This window comes from Rhinatrema bivittatum, chromosome 7 (genome assembly GCF_901001135.1).
Source record: "Rhinatrema bivittatum chromosome 7, aRhiBiv1.1, whole genome shotgun sequence".
In the NCBI taxonomy this organism is placed as follows: domain Eukaryota; kingdom Metazoa; phylum Chordata; class Amphibia; order Gymnophiona; family Rhinatrematidae; genus Rhinatrema; species Rhinatrema bivittatum.
This window is the reverse complement of record NC_042621.1, coordinates 284,070,643-284,091,197: the sequence shown is the minus strand read 5'-3', so window position 1 is coordinate 284,091,197 and position 20,555 is coordinate 284,070,643. Positions and strand designations below refer to the sequence as shown.

At 43.1% G+C, this 20,555-nt stretch overlaps 1 protein-coding gene across 1 annotated transcript in view; it reads left to right on the top strand.

Moving 5' to 3' along the window:
* Positions 1-20,555, top strand: part of LOC115095960 (VPS10 domain-containing receptor SorCS1-like) — a 1,120,107-nt gene that overhangs the window by 808,778 nt on the left and 290,774 nt on the right. The window contains 1 exon segment of the mRNA XM_029610345.1: positions 4,132-4,221. Coding sequence (XP_029466205.1) covers positions 4,132-4,221 — 90 coding nt within the window.

Genomic DNA, 20,555 nt, shown 5'->3' with positions numbered 1-20,555 from the left:
AAAAAACCGACATTTCCTGCGGCAGTCGAAAAACGAAGAAAGACACGAACACAAAAAACGATTCACATCTCTATAACAGGTGCTAGGGAAAGGGGCTCTTCTCCAGAGAGCAGACCTATTTGATAGGAGGTGGATTTTGCTAAAAGAGACTGAGTTTGGTTTTTGTATAAATTGGGACTTGTTTGCCATTTGGTGCATTATTCACTAGTGTAGCATCATTTTGGGGGTTTTAGTGTGCCAGTAAAAGAACGTTTATTTTTCAGCAACAAACATTGGAGTCATGGTGGTGTCTTAGTGAAGATGGAACTGACGAGTGGAGGAGATCCGGTACAAAGAAGAAACCCTAAGGATTTTGAAAAGGAGATCTTTCTACCCCCTTGTGTGGGAACTCCCAGGAGGTCATGGGACCTGCTTTGGTCCATAACCCTCCCAGTGAGTCTCTGTGCTCATGACTGGATCGGGGTAGTGGTTATACAAGCCTGGGCCTTAATTCTAAACAGTAGATGGTGGTGTTCTTACATGATGACTATGACCCTCCCCTCCCAGGAATTGCAAATGTATCCACAGCATCCTGAACTCTGCTGGCCTGGGAGTGGAAGACCTGACCCTTGACTTGAGCCCATGCCCTGTATATGGTTAGTGCACACACAGTATTGCCAGTGAAGGACCAGGCTGGCCCTACTTTTATACTTTTTAGATTTCACTTTATACTGTGGAATCTATCAACCAATTATTAGCAAGTTCTGTGCAATGCCACGTTTCTTTGCATCTCAGGTATAAGTATATGCTTTCAGGTTCATACACGGTCACTCACTGGCTGACTCTCAGCCACCTCTCTGGTGGATACTGCTGGGGACTTCCTATGTCTATGTAGAAGTTCCTCATGCATTGCACAGTTGTTATTGGCCTTGCAAAAAAAACAACTTATTATTTGCTTTGATTTAACTTTCATGGAAGCCACATGGTTTCTCAGCAAGAGAGCCCTTCTTAGTCAAGAGGGAATAAGTATCAGGATGGCAGCCACTTCAGGCTCTTCTTGGCAGGCTGCTTGAAACATTTTTTCCATATGGCTACAGAGGTGTTGCCCGTTCTGTTAAATAATATACACAAGAAACAATCCTTCCTTGTCATTGACATATCCAGTATGCCATGAACCTGCAAAATCATCAGAATTTAGTGCTTTACCGCTCTGTATCCTTCTTCGGTACGTAAGTTGCAGAATGAGAGCTAGACTAAAAGAGCTGCAGGTTCCAAACTGAGATCTACCAAGTGTCTTCTAACAACTGATTTTTTTTTTTTGTACTACAGTGTTCACGTCTTAACAATAGTATTGGAAAGTTACACTTCAGTCAATTGGTAATATATTGTAATTAATTCCTTATAGTCTCACCCTTTGCTTTGAAGCTCATTCATATGCATATCACAACCCGCTGATTCAATAATGAGTGACGTTTTGTATCTTTTGATTGCTATGATGTAGTAATTCTGATGAGGATGGTAGTATGTAAAGTTTATGGATATGAATGAGGTAGAAGGAAGGTGACTCTTTCCTCTGAATATCAAGGATAATATCCCTGCAATGAAGGTGAACTGAGAGGCACACAAATTTCACTCATTTCAATTGTTTTAATTTGCCTATAATAGAAATAAACTTGGGTGACCCTTAAGCCATGATGGCAGCTTTGCTTTAGAGCTCTGCTGCTCCTTCCTCATCGAGGAAAGGTGAGCTGCTTGTTCATCCAGTAGCAGGTTGGTAGCAGGTCAGCAGAATGGTAAGGAGACCAAACAGGTACATGGTGGCAATGTCTAGCAAACTATGAGCCAGTAAATATATTTTTACAAAAAATAAGGCGAGCCATATTCAAAAGGATTTCGCCAGCTAACTCAGATGTTAACCAGCTAAATGAATATTTGGTCACGTATCTGGCTAAATTCGAGCTCGCCTATAAGATAGCGGGCTAGAATTTAGTCGGCTAAGGCCTAGAGAAACTATAAGCCGCAATGTATTTTTTGCAGGAGGACCCCGACTTTTGCAGGGCGTGTTGCTGCGATAGTAGGGCCACTCCCCCCCAAAACATTGCAGTCAAACACCGCGAGACAAAAGAATGCAGCGAGTGGCCCTTTAACATGAGGGCAGTGCCAACCTCAAGGCACAGCCATCACCTTAAAGGGCTGCTGGCATCTGCTCAACCTTTTCTCAAGCCATGTTTTTGGGTTTTTTTTCCTTTTTTGCCGGCACTTTAATTGTGAGGCCGAAGCCTCAGGACCCACCTTAGGGTCCTGTTTAATGCGTGTCAGTGTACTACCGCAGCTTGATATATTTCCTAGTAAGTTGGGGGCATTTGAGAGCTTTAACTGGGAGGAACTAATTTAGCCAGCTAACTCCGATATTCCAAGTTAGTCAGGTAACTTAGCTGGGTAAGTCTTGACACGCCAAAGACCTGTCTCAGCTGGCTGACTTTAAGATAGCCTGCTACATTCAATAGTACTGCTGTGCTATTGAATATGCCTCCAACGTTAGCCGGAGTGTGTCTGAAGATAGACCTCCCGATACCCCAAATCATTTAGTAGCGATTCTTGAAGAGTCTATGTACTTTGAGGCTAATTTTCAAAGCCATTTCCACTGGCTTTTTCCCATGGAAATGGCTTGTTATAAAATTGTCTGCCTGGTAGGCAGGTAAGCTTGCGCGTGCATATCTTATACATGCATACGTTCGCTTTGAAAATTGATCTAACTTATGCTGGCGATTGCTGGTCTTTCTAATATGGGCTGTTACAATATTAGCCCCATTATGATCAGAGATGATGTAACATTTAGCAGGAAAAAAAGCTTGCAATGCATAGAAATCCACTTAATTGCAACTGGACTGCAACTGTAGAAAGGGAATGCAGCGACCTTAGAAAAGCGATTGGTAATAGCAGAAGCTTTCTAAGTTCCTTGCTAACCGTTTTGGCTCTGTTTCTTTAACCTACTCTAAGCTGCTTGGGCAAGGTTTACATGCAGTAATTGATGAGAAGTGTTGCTCATTTCTCATTTATTAATTGCAGGCTCTTGGTTATGATCCAATCAAGTGCTGTGGTACGGCTGAATGTGAGCAATGGAAGTCTGTAAACCCCCTGCCCCAGTTCTAGAAATTTATGAGAGAAAGGGAGTATAAATAGTGAAGCTAGAAGTCTCCCCAAAATGCCGTCCCACGCTTGTTTTTCATGGAGTTGTTGGGATGACTTGCACTTTTTGTGGTGGTATTGTCTGCCTGAAGTATGAGCTCCACTTAAGAACTGACTGTCAGCAGAGGCCTTACAAACATGTTTTGTAACATTTGATGATACACTACAGAATTCCTTAGCACACCATGGCCCGAAAGTCTTTTCTATAAAATGTCCCTTTTTTTTTTTTTTGTTTCCAAATGCAATCTTTAAATGCCAGAGTCAAACACTAGAGCAAGCATCGTGAAATGGTTTGGGATCTGGAACCCTGTTTTTAAAGGTTGCAGCTTCAGAAGCGGTTGACCCCAATAACACTTCTGAACAAGCCTGCTCTGCTTCAGCTGCAGACTACTGCTGTCTCACTGCAGTGAAAGAAATTGCAGAGGTGCATCACACTGAATAGGCCAAGCAAGTGACGGAATGACAGCCTGTCCTGGGGGACAGTACCAATTTCTTTCTTTCAATTTATCACTGAGAAATCAACAAGAAATGCTTCTACCAGGTCTTTAAAGCTCCATGGATACTCAGCTTGGTCTTTGCTTGCTATTGTTAGATTTAGACCCAAGTTAGAATTTCACGAGAAATAGGCTGGAACATCAGGCTGTCACTTAAAATGATAATACAAAACTGCATTAACATTTCATGCATTTCCGATATCTGTATTGTGATGCCGTATAATAATGAAATAATATTTTCACCCTAAAGCCCAGCATAGTAAAATTATACATTCACTGCAAGTTTGACAACTTTGAGTAATTCTTCTTGATATGTGTTTTGCGTGTCTAGTACTGAGTGATACAACTATAATTTCTGTCAGATATGTTAAAAAAAATGTTTGCTTTATGATCTAGTACCTGTAGTGTCATTTATCTCATAAATTGTCTTCCCAGTAATTACAATAAATGTAATTCTTTGATATTCTAGTTAACTTCAGGAGGAAGACCACATTACTACGTATCATACAGAAGAGAGTCTTTTGCCCAGATGAAACTACCCAAATATTCTTTGCCGAAGGTATTGTATTGCTCTCTGCATGTATTAAATAATGTATTCACAGGCAATAACTTGCCATATACTCATGTTACTCACTCATAGTGTTATCTAGTGGCAACATATTAAAAACAAAGAATATTTTGACTTTCAGAGAATAGGTTTTTTTTTGTTTCCATTTCAAAGGATTATAAAGTCCTCTGTGAATATTTCAGTCGCTTATCTAAGCAAAGTCATTTGGGCTGAAAGATCCTTGGAGGCCGAAACAAAAATAATCTTGGAAATTATGATCTGTGTGATGCAGAGCTGGATGTTGACACTTCGCTGCTAGGATTGCTCTGCAAAACCACGCGGACATTACCATGGATCAATATGTGAGGCACAAGTTATCTGATTGGATGCTTGGACTCCGAAAGGGCCAGAGCTACTGTGGAAGAAATGCACATTTGTTAGGGGATGCCTCCTCACCAAGGACAACAGGAAAAGGCTGATCCAGGCCTGGTTTAATCATATTCCATGCATGGAGTCGCATTTCTCTTTCCCTAAGTAGGTAATGAGGCAAAACCCAGGACTGGATCAATTTTTTCTTGCTGAGTTGGGTGAAGTGGCAGACCTAACTGTAGCTTTAATACACACAGAAACATAGGAATGTGACAGCAGAAAAAGACTGTATGTTCTGTCTACTCCGCTATTCCACACAATTGCTCAGGTCTACGATCCCTATTACTCCCTCACAGATTCCTTCAGACACTATCCTTGTCTCCACTGCTTTGACTGGGAGGCTGTTCCATGCATCCACCACCCTCTCTGTAAGGAAATTTTCCCTTAGATTACTTTTCAGTCTACCCATTACCCTCATCCCATGATCCCTCTTTCTTCTAGTTTCCTATCCATTGAAAGAGATCCGCTTCTGCTACATTGATACCTCTCATGAATTTAAATGCCCCTATCATATCTGTCCTGTATTTCCTTTATTCTAGGGTATATATGTTTAGTTCTTTAAGCCTGTCCCTTTATGCTTTACAGAAAAGACCACTGACTATTTTGGTAGCGATCCTCTGGATTGAGTCCATCCTGAATCCAGAACTTTATACAGTATTAAGAACATAAGAACATGCCATACTGGGTCAGACCAAGGGTCCATCAAGCCCAGCATCTTGTTTCTAACAATGGCCAATCTAGGCCATAAGAACCTGGCAAGTACCCAAAAACTAAGTCTATTCCATGTTACTGTTGCTAGTAATAGCAGTGGCTATTTTATAAGTCAACTTAATTAATAGCAGGTAATGGACGTCTCCTCCAAGAACTTATCCAATCCTTTTTTAACCCAGCTACACTAACTGCACTAACCACATTCCCTGGCAACAAATTCCAGAGATTTAATTGTGCATTGAGTGAAAAAGAACGTTCTCCGATTAGATTTAAATGTGCCATTACCCGTTCTAGATCTCTCATGATTTTAAACACTTCTATCATATCCCCCCTCAGCCATCTCTTCTCGAAGCTGAACAGTCCTAACCTCTTTAGTCTTTCCTCAGAGGGGAGCTGTTCCATCCCCCTTATCATTTTGGTAGCCCTTCTCTGTACCTTCTCCATCGCAATTATATCTTTTTTGAGATGCGGCGACCAGAATTGTACACAGTATTCAAGGTGCGGTCTCACCATGGAGCGATACAGAGGCATTATGACATTTTCTGTTTTATTCACCATTCCCTTTCTAATAATTCCCAACATTCTGTTTGCTTTTTTGACTGCCGCAGCCCACTGAACCGTCGATTTCAATGTGTTATCCACTATGACGCCTAGATCTCTTTCTTGGGTTGTAGCACCTAATATGGAACCCAACATTGTGTAATTATAGCATGGGTTATTTTTCCCTATATGCATCACTTTGCACTTATCCACATTAAATTTCATCTACCATTTGGATGCCCAATTTTCCAGTCTCACAAGGTCTTCCTATAATTTATCACAATCCGCTTGTGGTTTAACTATTCTGAATAATTTTGTATTGTCTGCAAATTACTTGAAACTCCAGGGAGGAAGACTTAGAGCCAATGTCAGGAAATATTTCTTCACTGAGAGGGTGGTGGATGCCTGAAACACCCTTCCGGAGGAAGTGGTGAAGGCTAAAACTGTGAAGGATTTCAAAGGGGCATGGGATAAACACTGTGGATCCCTAAAGGCTAGAGGATGGAAATAAATAAAAAAAAAGCTTAGGGGTAACCTGCACGGAGCAGTAGTTATTACTAGGGATGTGAATCGTTTATCTGACGATTGAAAATATCGTCCGATATTTTCAATATCGTCCAATATTTTCAATATTGTCCAATATCGGGGGGTCCCCGATAGCGATAGGAAACCCCACGATTAATTTAGTGGGTTTTCTTATCGTTATGGGGGGGGGGGGGGAAGAAAGGACACAACCTAAAAACACAACCTGACCCTTTAAAATGAGTTTGTTAGTATCCCCCCACCCTCCGGACCCCCCCCCCCAAATTTTTAAATACCTGGTGGTCCAGCGGGGGTCCTGGGAGCATTCTCCCACGCTTGGGCTGTCGGCTGCCACTAATCAAAATGGTGCCGATGGCCCTTTGCTCTTACCATGTGACAGGGGCTATCGGTGCCATTGGTCGGCCCCTGTCACATAGCAGATGCACTGGATGGCCCGCGCCATTTTTAAAGAGGGCACCGGCCGTCCATTGCTCCTACCATGTGACAGGGACCGGTCAATGGCATGGATACCCTGTCACATGCTAAGGGCAAAGGGCCATCTGCGCCATTTTGTTTACTGGCAACCGATGGCCCGAGCGCGGGAGAATGCTCCCGGGACCCCCGCTGGACCACCAGGTATTTAAATTTTTTTTGGGGGGGGGGGTCCGGAGGGTGGGGGGATACTAACAAACTCATTTTAAAGAGTCGGCTGTATTTTTTGGTTATCGGCTCGGGCGCAGCCAATAAAAAATACCCGATTGGACTGCAAGATAAAAATTTCACGATGTGAATCCGAACCGGAATTCGAACCGATACCGGTTCCGATTCACATCTCTAGTTATTACCCTTAACAGAAACCTGCATGGAACAGCAGTTACTACCTTGGGAAGCTTTCTAGGCAGACTTGATGGACCATTTTGGTCTTTTTCTGCTGTCAATACTATGTTATTATACTGATTAACAGTCAAAGTAGGAATGCCAGGTGATCCACATAATTTACCTTTCCACTCGCTTTAAATTTCAGCTGTGCACTTTTAGGGGAGTGGACCCCTGAACTGAGGCGAGGTTGGTGCCACCTGTAGGAAGGAGCCCCCTATAGGTCCTCGTCATCAGTAAGCAGATGTAGGTGAAGTGGTGACCCAACAGGACCTTCACCTATACCAACCCTCGGTCCCCGCAGGTTGAGCCCTTGGGTACCAGGGTGGCAGGACTTAGGTGCGGGTCTCCAGACAAAGGCAATCCCTTGAAGGAGGGAGGCAGAGGCATAGTCAGACGTGCCAGAGGTCAGTGTCAGCAGAAGGCAACAGAGACCAGGAACAGGCCAAAGGTCAGGGCAGGCAGCGGACGGAGCAGAATCCAGGGACGAACCGAGTCAGTAATCAGAAAGCAAGCCGAGGGGGACGAGGAGCTGAAACAGGAACAGGCTCACAGACGGGGAACCAGGAACAGGATCACGGAGTTGGAGCAGGAACAGGATCACAGACAGGGAACCAGGAACAGGATCACGGAGCTGGAACAGGCACAGGATCACGGACAGGAAACTAGGGGCAACTCTCTCTCAAGGCTGAGTGGGACCTGTTGCTGAAGCGAGGAGAAAGCAACACTTCTGGGCTTAAATAGGCCCCTGGCTAGATCAGCAGGCGGGGACACCGGAAGCATTTCCCCATCGCTGGCCCTTTAAAATGAGGCGGGACGTGCGTGCACGTGCCTAGGGGGGCCAGCCGGGGTTGATGGTGTCGGTGGCGTCGAGAGGGGCAGTGGCGGCTCCCTGCCGCACGCTCGTGGAGCGGATCCGTCGGCGGGCTGGAGGCAACATGGGGTGAGTCCCGTGGTGGAAGGTGGAGGAGGCTGGCCGTGGAGGTTTGCGGCCGGCCACCGCAACATGCACTGTGTCTCTACGCAGCTGGTTGTGCTCTTTTCTTTTATCAGAATGGATCCAGTTTGGATTTCTGAGGATCATCTGCACTTACACAATAATGTCTACATTTAACACTTGTGGAGCTTATGGGACTGGTTAAGTAGAATGACTTTTCAAAAAAATAATTTGTGCCGAAGAGTGAAGTAAAAATCTGAAACAAAAATAGGTGTTATATTGGTACAAAATGTTAACAAAAATGCATATGTGTATAAAACCAAACTAGATCTATTTATCTATAAAGAGAGGGAGAGATATACAAGCCATTTGAGTTTTACTCACTGCTAGTGCTTTAAGAATACCATGACAACATTAGGACTAATTGGTCTGGTCCTGTAGTCCTCAAGTACTAGAAAAAATGAGTGGGTAAGCCAAACCGAGGAAGGAACCAAATGTCAAAGGTTTGGAAATAATTTTGCTTGTCCATCTACTTCTGTTCAAAAGAGTGAATGTAATGGATTAACACATACAAAAGACTTGATTCTCACAGATGAGACTGTCGGTCCCCCAACATGTTTTGGGAATCTGTGTCCGGAGGGACTAATTCTTAACTGTGGAAATAGATGTTCATTTGTTTGTAAATTTGTACCATTAAAAATGGGTCCATCCCAACACAGTTTCCCGAAACACAGTTGGTGTCGGGGGACCATCAATCTCATCTGTGAGATGCAAGTCTGTTGTGTGTACTAATCCATTAAATTTACTCTTTTGAATAGCAAAAATTGGACAAGTAAAGTTTTTTTTTTCCAAACCTCTGACATTTGGTTTCTGTAGTCCTCAAGATATAATTTGCACTGGAGATCTGCCAAGACACATTTTTTTTTAGCTATGTTTAAACCTCTGTTTAAACTATATTCTCTCTGTTCTTATTACCCTTTCTTCCTCTATTTCCTTAGTTTGTGTCGTACACTGTCAATGGCTACTTTAACATGTAACAGTTCCCTTATTCACTGGTGGATCAGCATTTTGAGATGAGAACTGAATAGGAAAATGCCAGTCAAACATCTTAGACAGTGAAGTGGAAAATACCAGCAGTCTGAGGAATAGAAAACTTGTCATTGCATTGTTCCTTTCAGAAAGACACCAAGTAACTCTGACAGCAGACAGACTGAGGAGAAAGAATAATTGAATAGAAAAAATTTCTCTCTCCAAGTCTTGCTGAGTACCTTCACTTGGTGACCTCATTGTATAACAACTAGACTAAATCTTAGCAAGGTGAACACTACTATTAAACTATAACAGGAAGGAAAAAACATCATACTGGCTGGACATTGCCCAGGATTAGATTCAGCATTAGGGTTAATAATGGTAGTTGCCATGTTTCAGACCCTTCAGGTGAAGATAACACCCCTGGTACAGCTATAGCCCATGGAGACCCTACTCATGAACCCAATGTAGTAGGATATGGACCACAGAAGTTTAATGAAAAATCTAAGGAAGAGATAAAGTTACATGGTCCGCAAAGATAAGAAAATGTACTGTTATTTTTATTTCACAAATCATGGGATCCTCTTGGTGTTTGGGTACTTGCCAGGTTCTTGTGGCCTGGTTTGGCCTCTGTTGGAAACAGGATCCTGGGCTTGATGGACCCTTGGTCTGACCCAGCATGGCAATTTCTTATGTTCTATATTTAAATCAAGAGTGTTTGCAAAGAAAGCATGCCAAAACCTGTAAGAAAGAAGAATAATATCCAAGGAAAAACTGCAAAAAGTAACACTTAAGATCGTTAATGACACAAATTAAAGAAGTATGTAAGCGATAACATTTTAAAACAATTAAGGGCTGATGGAAAAATGGAAATGGAGGCTGAAAAGAGGAGATTTGGAAAGAAGTGCCAGAAAAAAGGCATTGGAATAGCCAAGGAGCTCCACATCTTCACTGTGAACGGAGCGTGTGCCGCGGGACGTGCTCTGTTCGCGCCATGCCAGGGTCTCCTCTGCTATTTTCTGCCTGTCCTGCGATGGTCGCTATCCTTCCGGTTTTGAATAGTCTTCCGGCGAGGAAGAAAATCGTTGAGGTGAGGGAAGAAATCTGCGGGAAGGAGGAATTCTGTGCAAAATCTGCATTCCGCAGTAGTGCTGAATTCCCCCAGGAATACCTCTTGTAGCTGGTGTTGTGACATGGCTGCTGTATGGCATGTTTGAGCCTCCAAAGGCGGTCAGGGAGCTGCCTGTGCCATCTATCGGCGGGCTGGGGAACATGCGCGAGCACTGACGGACACACTACCAAGCCCGATATATTATGGATTATTGAAAAGCAAATCTCAAATACCAAAATACAGCATCGGATATGTAAAGGTCCATAAGATGCAATCTACCATCTCTTGCCGCGCAATGGGCAAGAAATGATATCAGAAACAGCACCCAACCTTTTCATTCATCTGCTGGTCCCAAAAACTTTAATAATCCAAAAAAACTACCAGTAACAAAAAAACTAACAACTAAATACACTCTATACTTAGCTTAAAAAATGGCTGATGTGCCTCACGGATGGATCAGAATAGTTGTGTAAGGAAACAGTCATCCATCCATCAAGGGCCCATGTTTCAGCTAACAAAATACTTGCCTCAGGGATGAATTACCTAAAAATACAAATATAAACATTACATAAAAATCTTAATTCAAATCTAATAAAGAGTGAACCCACTACTTATTATCATCGGAATGCTAATTTATAACAGAAACAATCCATGCATACCTTATGCAACAACACTCTATCAGGCATTTAAAAATAGTGGTTAGCTCCAATAGATGTAACAATACGTACTTATTTAAATGCTATCAAACCACACTGCACATCCAGAAACCAATGGTACTGAATCCCCTGTCAAAGGTAGCGCTATCATCCTGTTAGAATTTTTCTCCAATATCTACCAACAACTAGCCCATTTGATTTCTTTATTTAGACCATGTGCATACATCGAATTCAGATGATATATCCATTCCAATGTTGTTCCCATCTAACCATTTCAGAGTCAAGATCCCCTCTCCCCCCTTAAGCCTGTCAAGACTTCAAATGTAAAGTCTGAAAAAAGAATGCTGAGCAGACGCACAATGGGGAAGATTTTCAAACATAAGTGTGCGCGTCCATGTTCACGTGGTTCCTGACGTGTGCACAAGGACATGCCCATTTTATAACATGAGCACACCGGCGCACGCATGCTATAAAATCAGGTGGGGTGTGCGTGCATGTGTGGGCGGCATGCGCAATGGGGGGGGGGGTGTCAACCTTTGCAAATTCCTCACGGCGACGCAATCGCCCTTCGCCAGATCCCTTCCCCCCTACCTAAACTCCCTCCCTCTTCCCCTCTCCTCCCCACCTCCTAAACCCTATGTATCATTTTATTTTTTGTTTTACAACTTACTTCAGGGCCAGAGCTGCAGTGAGTTGCGCTCGCTGGCCGGCTGCCGGTGAGCAATTCCTCGGGACAGAGTACAATAGCACTGTCCCGGCCCACCCCTACCCCATTCCACCCCACCCCTTTGAAGAGGCCCCACACTTGTGCTCATACCGGGGTTTATGCTCGTGGCCGGGCCCCTTTGAAAATTTGCGCGGTGCTCAAGGCCTGGCCACGAGCGTAGACCCCGGGTTTTACACGCGCAGGCCTTTTAAAATCCGGCCTAATAAGCAACTAGAGTTGCTTCAACACTCTCCCATGTAATAGCACTTCAGTGTTCAATCATCCTAATCTTTAGTTGTCTTTCTGTTTTGCCTATATAAAGTAGCTGACAAGTATACCACATAATGTATGCTACGCCAATTGACTCATATGAGCCTGCCTTGTAAGCAATATCTGGGTATACTTTCAATAGGTAAAAATTCCCCATCAGAAAGCTTGTGGACAGACAGACTGAATATCGAAGGAAGTGCAGCAGTTGTGATGTTTTGTTAAGAATTTTGAACATCGCCCATGTGGTAGATGTTCTGTCTGCCCACAAGCTTTTGACGGGGAATTTTTCATGGGCAAGAGATGGTAGATTGCATCTTATGGACTTTTACATATCTGATGCTGGTTTGGGTTTTTTAGATTTGCTTTTGAATAATTTATTTTTGTTAAAAAATGTTTTACTTTTGGAGCTTATTTTTATTGTGATACCTTCCCTCCATTGCCATCTCAACTTGTGTGTGTCAACTTGAATGCATATTATCAGCACAAATATTCAAGTTTGTAAACTTTGGAACAGGACCATTTTATTATTTCCCTTATAAATTTTGTTTAATGATTGTGCTACTCTGTGATGCATAGTAGTTTTACTTTGAAACACATGAAAAATAACATACATGTGTTTTGTCTGATAATTTCTTTTCTTAAAATGCTACACATCTTACAAATTCTGCCAGAGATCTGTAAACTTATGAGCACATCTGTATCTAAGTAATAGCTTTGCGAAATCAGAACTTGTCTGGATAACTTTTGCTACTTAACCAAATAACTCAGAATTTGTACAAATAGGTACGGATCTCAAGATTTAGCTGAATAAATCAGAATTTATAAGAACATAAGAACATAAGAAAATGCCATACTGGGTCAGACCAAGGGTCCATCAAGCCCAGCATCCTGTTTCCAACAGTGGCCAATCCAGGCCATAAGACCTGGCAAGTACCCAAAAACTAAGTCTATTCCATGTAACCATTGCTAATGGCAGTGGCTATTCTCTAAGTGAACTTAATAGCAGGTAATGGACTTCTCCTCCAAGAACTTATCCAATCCTTTTTTAAACACAGCTATATTAACTGCACTAACCACATCCTCCGGCAACAAATTCCAGAGTCTAATTGTGCGTTGAGTAAAAAGAACTTTCTCCGATTAGTTTTAAATGTGCCCCATGCTAACTTCATGGAGTGCCCCCTAGTCTTTCTACTATCTGGATAAATAGCGCACAACAGCTAAACTTGTGTATTTTTACAACTAAGGTAAAAAATATACAGGTGGAAATTTTACCTACATAATATATATATGCATTTACCTCCCGTAAATTGGCTTTTATGTCTGTAAATTGGGAGATTTTGTAACATGCGTGCAGCAATGAAATTACCTCCTGGCTCTATATCCTCAACTTCTTCCATTTCACCCAGACCCTGCCCCCAACCCAATCGCCAACACTAAAACTGCAAAACACTAAAACTGCCAAACTCACACAACACTGCCATAATAAAAAAATTACAACCACCCACTCACCTCCCCCCCCCCCCCATACAACTAACCTTTTAGAGATGTGAATTGGAACCGGAAGCGGCTCGGAGTCCGGTTCCGATTCACATCGTGGTTTTATTTTTTTCGTCAGGCCCGATCGCGGTTTTGTTTATCGGTTGCGCCCGATCCGATAAACAAAAAACCCACCCCGACCCTTTAAAACTAACCCCTTAGCTTCCCCCCCCCCCTCCCGACCCCCCCAAAAACATTTTACAGGTACCTGGTGGTCCAGTGGGTGTCCCGGGAGCGATCTCCCGCTCTCGGGCCATCGGCTGCCACTAATCAAAATGGCCGGCGCCATTTTTAAATATGGCACCGGCCATCCAGTGCTCCCTCCATGTGACAGGGGCCGGCCAATGGCACGGATACCCTGTCACATGGTAAGGGCAAAGGACATCGGCGCCATTTTGATTAGTGGCAGCCGACGGCCAGGGAGTGGGAGATCGCTCCCGAGACCCCCACTGGACCACCAGGTACCTGTAAAATGTTTTTTGGGGGGTCGAGAGGGTGAGGGAAGCTAAGGGATTAGTTTTAAAGGTTCGGGGTGGGTTTAGGGGTTATTTTTGTGTGCCATTTTTCCCGCCCTCCCCCAAAACGATAAGAGAACCTCTATGAACAATATCGAGGGGTTTTCCTATCGTTTTGGGGGAACCCCCGATTTCTGACGATTTTGAAAATATCGATATTTTCAATCGTCCGAAGCCCGATTCACATCCCTATTACCTATCCCTCACCCTCTCTATACCCATTTTATCTGATCTGTGGGGTTGAATAAATTGAAATGAGGCAGAGATGATTCCAAATTGCGTCTTCCCTGCTGGGTTTCATTGTCAAAATGGCGCCACATACAACAAAATGACAATGGCATCCTCAAGGCTGGTCTGTGCAGTTTTAACAATGTGTGGGGCAGGAGCAATTGGAGATTGCTTCTGCTCCATTTTGACTTATTCCACCTCACATATGAGGTAAGATGGTACAGGGATTGGAGGAATAGACTAGTGGTTAGTGAACCATATAAACCAAATCCTGCTGCTGTTCCTTGTGCCCTTGGCCAAGTCACTTTATCCTCTATTGCCTTTGCACACTTAGATTATGAGCCCTGTGGGGACAAAGAAATACCTGCATGTAATCTGCTTTGAAGTGTCTGAAATAGCAGAATAATACAATAAATAAAGGGAGAGTAGGGGCTGGGGAAGCCTGCAACAGTTCATTAATGTATTTCATTGCAACAGCCCTATAGTTTGTTTTTTTTATGGCAAGGCGAGGGGAGAAACCTCATCATTCATTTTTTCAAAATTTAAAATTTTTTTTTTATGTTGTTTCAATTAAATGAAAAGCACATTTGAAAAGCCAGAGTTAAAAAAATACAAATCATTTTTATTCCCATGCACATCCGCAGTATATTTGTGTGACTTGGTGAATCCATTTCAAAGCCAACACAGTTCGCTGAGTCACGCCAGTCTGTTTTGAGTTTTTACTTCAAAATTTCAGCAAACTGATTTTGGGCAAGCCCGTGAAATCCTTTGAGGTTCATCAAATATTAGTTTGCCCAACATGTTTGTGCATCTCCCCTAACAGGGATGGACACTTGCAAATATATTAGCACAGCAGCTCTCTGGTTGATCGCTCTGCTGCCACAGCTTGATCCATGAATTTGTTCAACTTACAATATGTTAGGGCTTAAAATAACCGTGTACAAGGCAGTCAATTGAAAAAAAGTGCCTTTTTTTTTTTCAGAAGTCAACAGAGTTGATGCCTTGCTCTTCTCCCTGCTGTGCTCGTTCTAATGCGGCATTGCCAGCTCAGCACAGAGAACAGCCAGGGACTCTTGTAGAATGTCTAAAACATTCCCTGCATCTCTGTTATATTTCTCGACTCGACCTTCTTTTCTTTTTGCTTGCTAAGTTTATGCAAGGTGCCGTAGAGGACCAGGTGGAATAGATAGTTACACATACTTAAAGGCTAGGCAGAGCCAGGCTGGAAAGTCAGCGACAGGGCGGGGATCAGCCATGAAACTGATAGAAGTTTGACGGAGCATGGCAGCAGAGCAGAGAGTATATCGGTTTCTAATTACCGCAGCGTCCCTTACCACCAGCACATTGCCTTCCACATGCACCGGGAATCCCGCCGCCCGCTCTAGCAGTCGTGAACCCCTGCGGGATGCCTAAAAGAGGCTTCAGTTGGATCTCTGAATAATTGATTAAAACATGTCTGTTAAATGTTTGTTCCGTGGCTTTCCGAATAATTAAAGCAAAATAGATAATCAGTTGCCATCGTTCACTGGAACACATTCCAATCCTGTACAAAAATGTCTCCATGCTATCCTTGGATATCTCCAAGGGGTCATCATTAATGTATGTTAACTCTGTTTTGTGTTTGTTTCCTATCTTTTACTTTGCGGTTTGGGTCTACCTGAAGAAGGCCTGACCTAGGCATTAACTCAGGTTCAGAAACAAAACATTAAGCACAAATATTCTTTTAATTGACTCCGAGGATCCCTCCAGATAATTTTGCTCATTAATAGGTGGAATGCACTATTGATCGGACATTAAAGAGCACTTCTCAAAGAATGGCCAGGGCACAGTGGCAGGGCGATGAGAGAGAGGTTTCCATTAGTACTGCCCTTGGACCTGGTGATCTGTAGATAAGTGAAGGATTTTTTATTTTTAGCACTGTCATTTCCTCTGGTAAATTCAAAGGAAGCATTTCAAATACTGTCTAATAAATAACAGGTAAATAGTTCCCAAACTCAGAAGGCAGGGCAGCTCATTATAGTCCTTTAATCACATTACTGCAGAAAGCAGGCTCAAATGCTTAGGTTCCGAGAACGCCTATCAATGCAATTTGTGCTTATTAAAATTGAACAAACATTGCGTTTCCCAAAGAAGCAGTAGTTTAAAAAGCCGTTTTTTGATTGGATTCTATTGAATCTCTTGTGGTTATAAAGTATTATGGAGAGGTGATTCTTGGGCACTTTAACTTGAGTTGCCCTCGCCTACGGTATTTTTTTAACAGCAGGATTTCAACAATAGCTGACTCACTGGGGGCTGATGTATTAAAGTTGGGTAGAAAGCGGGGGACACCATGCAATATTTAAATTAGGGGGTGGTGTTAGCAAGGATGTGCTAGGGTCGCTTGGGACCCTAGCGCATCTTTGCTAACGCGAACCCAAACGGTTTTCGTGACTGCCGTACGCCGGTCTCGAAAACCAACGCCGATAAACCTGGCATCGGTTTTCCTGATCGCCATACGGCAGTAAGGGATGCCGACGCCAATAAAGCCAGCGTTGGTTTTAGTTGCTCCTGGCAGGCATTAATAGATGACAGTTACATGTGCATCAGAGACGCACATTTTTCTTTTGGCATTGGAGTGAATGCCTAATGGCCTCATTCACATGCATTTGCATGTGAAGAGCGCTATTGCTTTCACTCCGCGTTAGACGCGCGTTGAATAGGCGCTAATCCCCTTATTGCATTAGGGGATTGATTAGCGCCTATTCTACCCGCGTCCAACTGCACGTTAAGCGTGCGCTCGGCTCAGCGCACCATATTGCATCGGCCCCCTGGGAGACTGTTATGGGACACTCTGTGCTTTGTGAGCTCGGATACTTTTGGGAACCAACAGGTGGTGCACTATAGTGATAGCGTTCAAAGAAAATGTTAAATTAGCCACTGACCTACATCCAGCTAAAAGCAACCTGGGTGCCTCTGCCTGACCCTTTACATTTGAAATGCTCTGCTTTTGACTAATGAATTGTAGAAAATTTGAGGTCTAACAAGCCAGGCAAGGTTTTGCCTGGTATGTGTTACCAAGACTTACTTACTTATTTATTTATTTATTTTAGTTTTTTCTATACCGGCATTCGTGAGGGTATCACATCATGCCGGTTTACAATAAACAGTGGAGTGATAAAAGGAACAATGAACGAAATAAATAATAGGTGCTAAACATAAAATAGTTACAGTTACAATAAACAGGGATGAATACAACTGGGAGCAAGAGGAAAAATGAAAGGAACTTTAACATAGTATATCAACCGAAGTATATTAACCGACTTTTTTGATTTTCCCAGGACCTGCTGGAGAAATTTGTCAAACTTTCCCTAGTAAACCTGGGCAGGAGGTGGTGGTGATAGAGGGTAGTGGGGGATAGGGATGTGGAAGAGGGAGGAATCCGGCCTGGTTCAATACACATTGGCTGATTTCTGGAAATCTGCATCAAATCTGAACACCATGAACCCTGCCAAAGAACTCGAAGTCAATGAAATTGCTAAGCACAAGGAGCTACTCATGGAGATGTCAAATTCACAAACTTGTAGCCAATCCCTTGCTTGGCAAACCTCATGTAGGGGTGCTATGAGTCCCAGAGTTCAAGCCCAGCGGGGAGGAAAGCTATCTTTCTGTGCCCCTGGCACGGTCACTATCATTTATGTGCACCAACTCGTACTCCAGCTGGATGATGACCACCAGGTGTGCTAGAGTCCAAAATAGGAGCAAGGAAGCTAAAATGAATAAGAGTCAAACCGCAGTCCCATCCATTCAATAAAGGAAGTGGTCACCATTTTTGTCTTCACCATCAACTCTGGACGGGGTGGGGGGGACGGAGTGGCATTCCAGGCATCCACCAACCTGTCTTTGAAAAATATTTCCTGTCTGCCCCCCTGGAGCTTCCCTATCATGATCCTTACTTTACAGCTTCTTTTCCACTAGAAAAGGGTTGGTGTCTCTTTTGCAATTTTAATACCTTTCAGGCATTTAAAAGTCTTTATCATATTCCTCCCGCTCCTCCTCTGAGAATATATTTAGATCCTCGAGTCTCACATCATGTTTCTTTTGGTAGCCTTTCTCTCTTGTCTCTGTGTTTTTTTTTGCGATAATGCCCTTATCCTCACGGTACCTATTCTGCAGCAGGGACAGCCTTTGCTGTACTTGTTCTATAGGAGCGCTGTATATGGAGGAAGCTGGCATTGCTTTGCCCAACCTGTCCCTGTTCTGTGGCAGGGCAGTGTGCGGAAGCTGGCAACTGCTCTGGCGCTGCAGTACCTAAACTCTGTGCCTGGGTGTTGTGGGGAAAATTAGCATTCTGCTGTCCACGCTGCATCTGTCCTGCGGCTATATGGAGGATTTGGGTTTCCAGAGCTGTCAATCTTTTCTTGAGCACTGAATTCACTTTGGATAAATATATGCCCACATGTATTATTGATAGCACCTTAATATAAGGGGGTGACCTTGATACAATAAAAAAATGGAACTTAAAACCTTGCATTTATTTAGCAGACAGACATATGTAATTCCCAAAGCTGCAAGAACTGAACTCCGGAGGTTTGCCAGGCTACTAATGTTTCATGTTCAAATGTTTCTTTCTCTCTACTTGTATCCTAAAAATATAAAACAATCATGAAAGAAACAATTTATTAAAATAAGGAATCCGACCCAGAAGCATGCTTCCCTATACGACGAATAATTGACTGAAATTTGATTTGAAAAAGAAATAGATCAGCGCACCTTATTTATGTTCGTGCTCATAGAAAAATGACATCCTTCCTAAATAAACACTTCCGTTAAGGAATTCTTTGGATGTTGAAATAAACTGAATCAGAAGCAACCACAAAAAACAGTTCAGGGCATTTACTGGGGCGGGGGAGTTCTGCTTTTTGAATTTCTTAGGTTTGCAAAAATTATACAGACGTGATAAATCATCATAGGACAGAGCCAAATATCCCCTGAACCCGATCAAATACCTTCTTTGCAACATGAGATATAATGGCTCAGGCTGACCATCTCCATATTTTTATCCAGTAATGAGGATAATTTTATAAACTGGTGGGTTAGGCTGAAGTTTGCATGCAACTTGTACATGCAGATTTTAGCCACAATTTTCAATGTGAGATTATGCGCATTATGTTTGCTTTGGAATATGCTCATGTGATTGGCCTTGTATATGGCAACCAATTACCAGGCACAAAGTTACCCCTGCCTCCTCACAGGGTTGCAACTTGTGCGGTTTAACTTGTGCCCAGGAAGGGTAACTTTTAAAAACTATGGGGCGGATTTTTCAAAAGGTTACGCGTGCCGGGCCTATTTTCAAAAGGCCCGGCAACGCGCGTAAAGCCCCTGGGATGCATGTAAGTCCCGGGGCTTGCAAAAGGGGCTGTCTGGGGGTGGGGCAGGGGCGGGGTCAGAGGATCGCGTGCCAGCACGCGCAATCTGCTCTGCTCACCCCACCCGTCCCTTTTCTTTGGCCCTTTTAAAATAGGCCCGGTGCGCGTAAGGCCACCAGATTTATCGCCCGCAGGCTTTTGAAAATCTACTCCTCAGTCTCCTTCTTGGATTCCCCAGGATTCCTATATTTGACCTCCTCTACATGTGTGATCCTGGTTGGGGGCCTAAGCGGGTGTATGCTCTACACAGATATAGAAGCAGGTAAATATAGATGTTAAAATACCTGCATTCCTTTTGTTCCACTGACAGTTGCCAGACCCCAAACTTGTACCTCCTCCTGAGAATTGGGTTCATGCCCACATTCCTCTCTCCAAGGGAATAAGTCTATCCCCACTAACAAGTGCAATGTACATCCAAGGCTAATCACTCATTTAAAGATGGGTAGTCTACTGGACATTGAACTTTGTTTCGAGATTGTAAACAACTCACTTGCTGTCTTGTTGTTATGCACTTCACCAGTGGTGTCCTGCAACTCTGAAAGCCAACATGAGATCTGGTTTCATAATATCAGAAAACCTTTCCTCAGTTTGCTCAGCTGATAAGGACAAGCAATTGCTACCTCCTTCTTTGCTTTTTCCATTGTATCCTGGCTGCCTTGTCCCTGCAGTCCTAGTATTGATGCAGAGTTTTTTTGATGATCCTGGGTAACTTTCATAAGCTTCTGACTTCTGACATCAAAGTTTTCCTGATGTGTTGCTTCATGGTCAAGGTCTTCCATATTAAATCTTTGCCAACATGCTGATGTAGTTGATGATGTAATTGTCTAGAATGTGTACTAGAGTCTCGTGATTCTTCTCATGGCTATATATGTGAG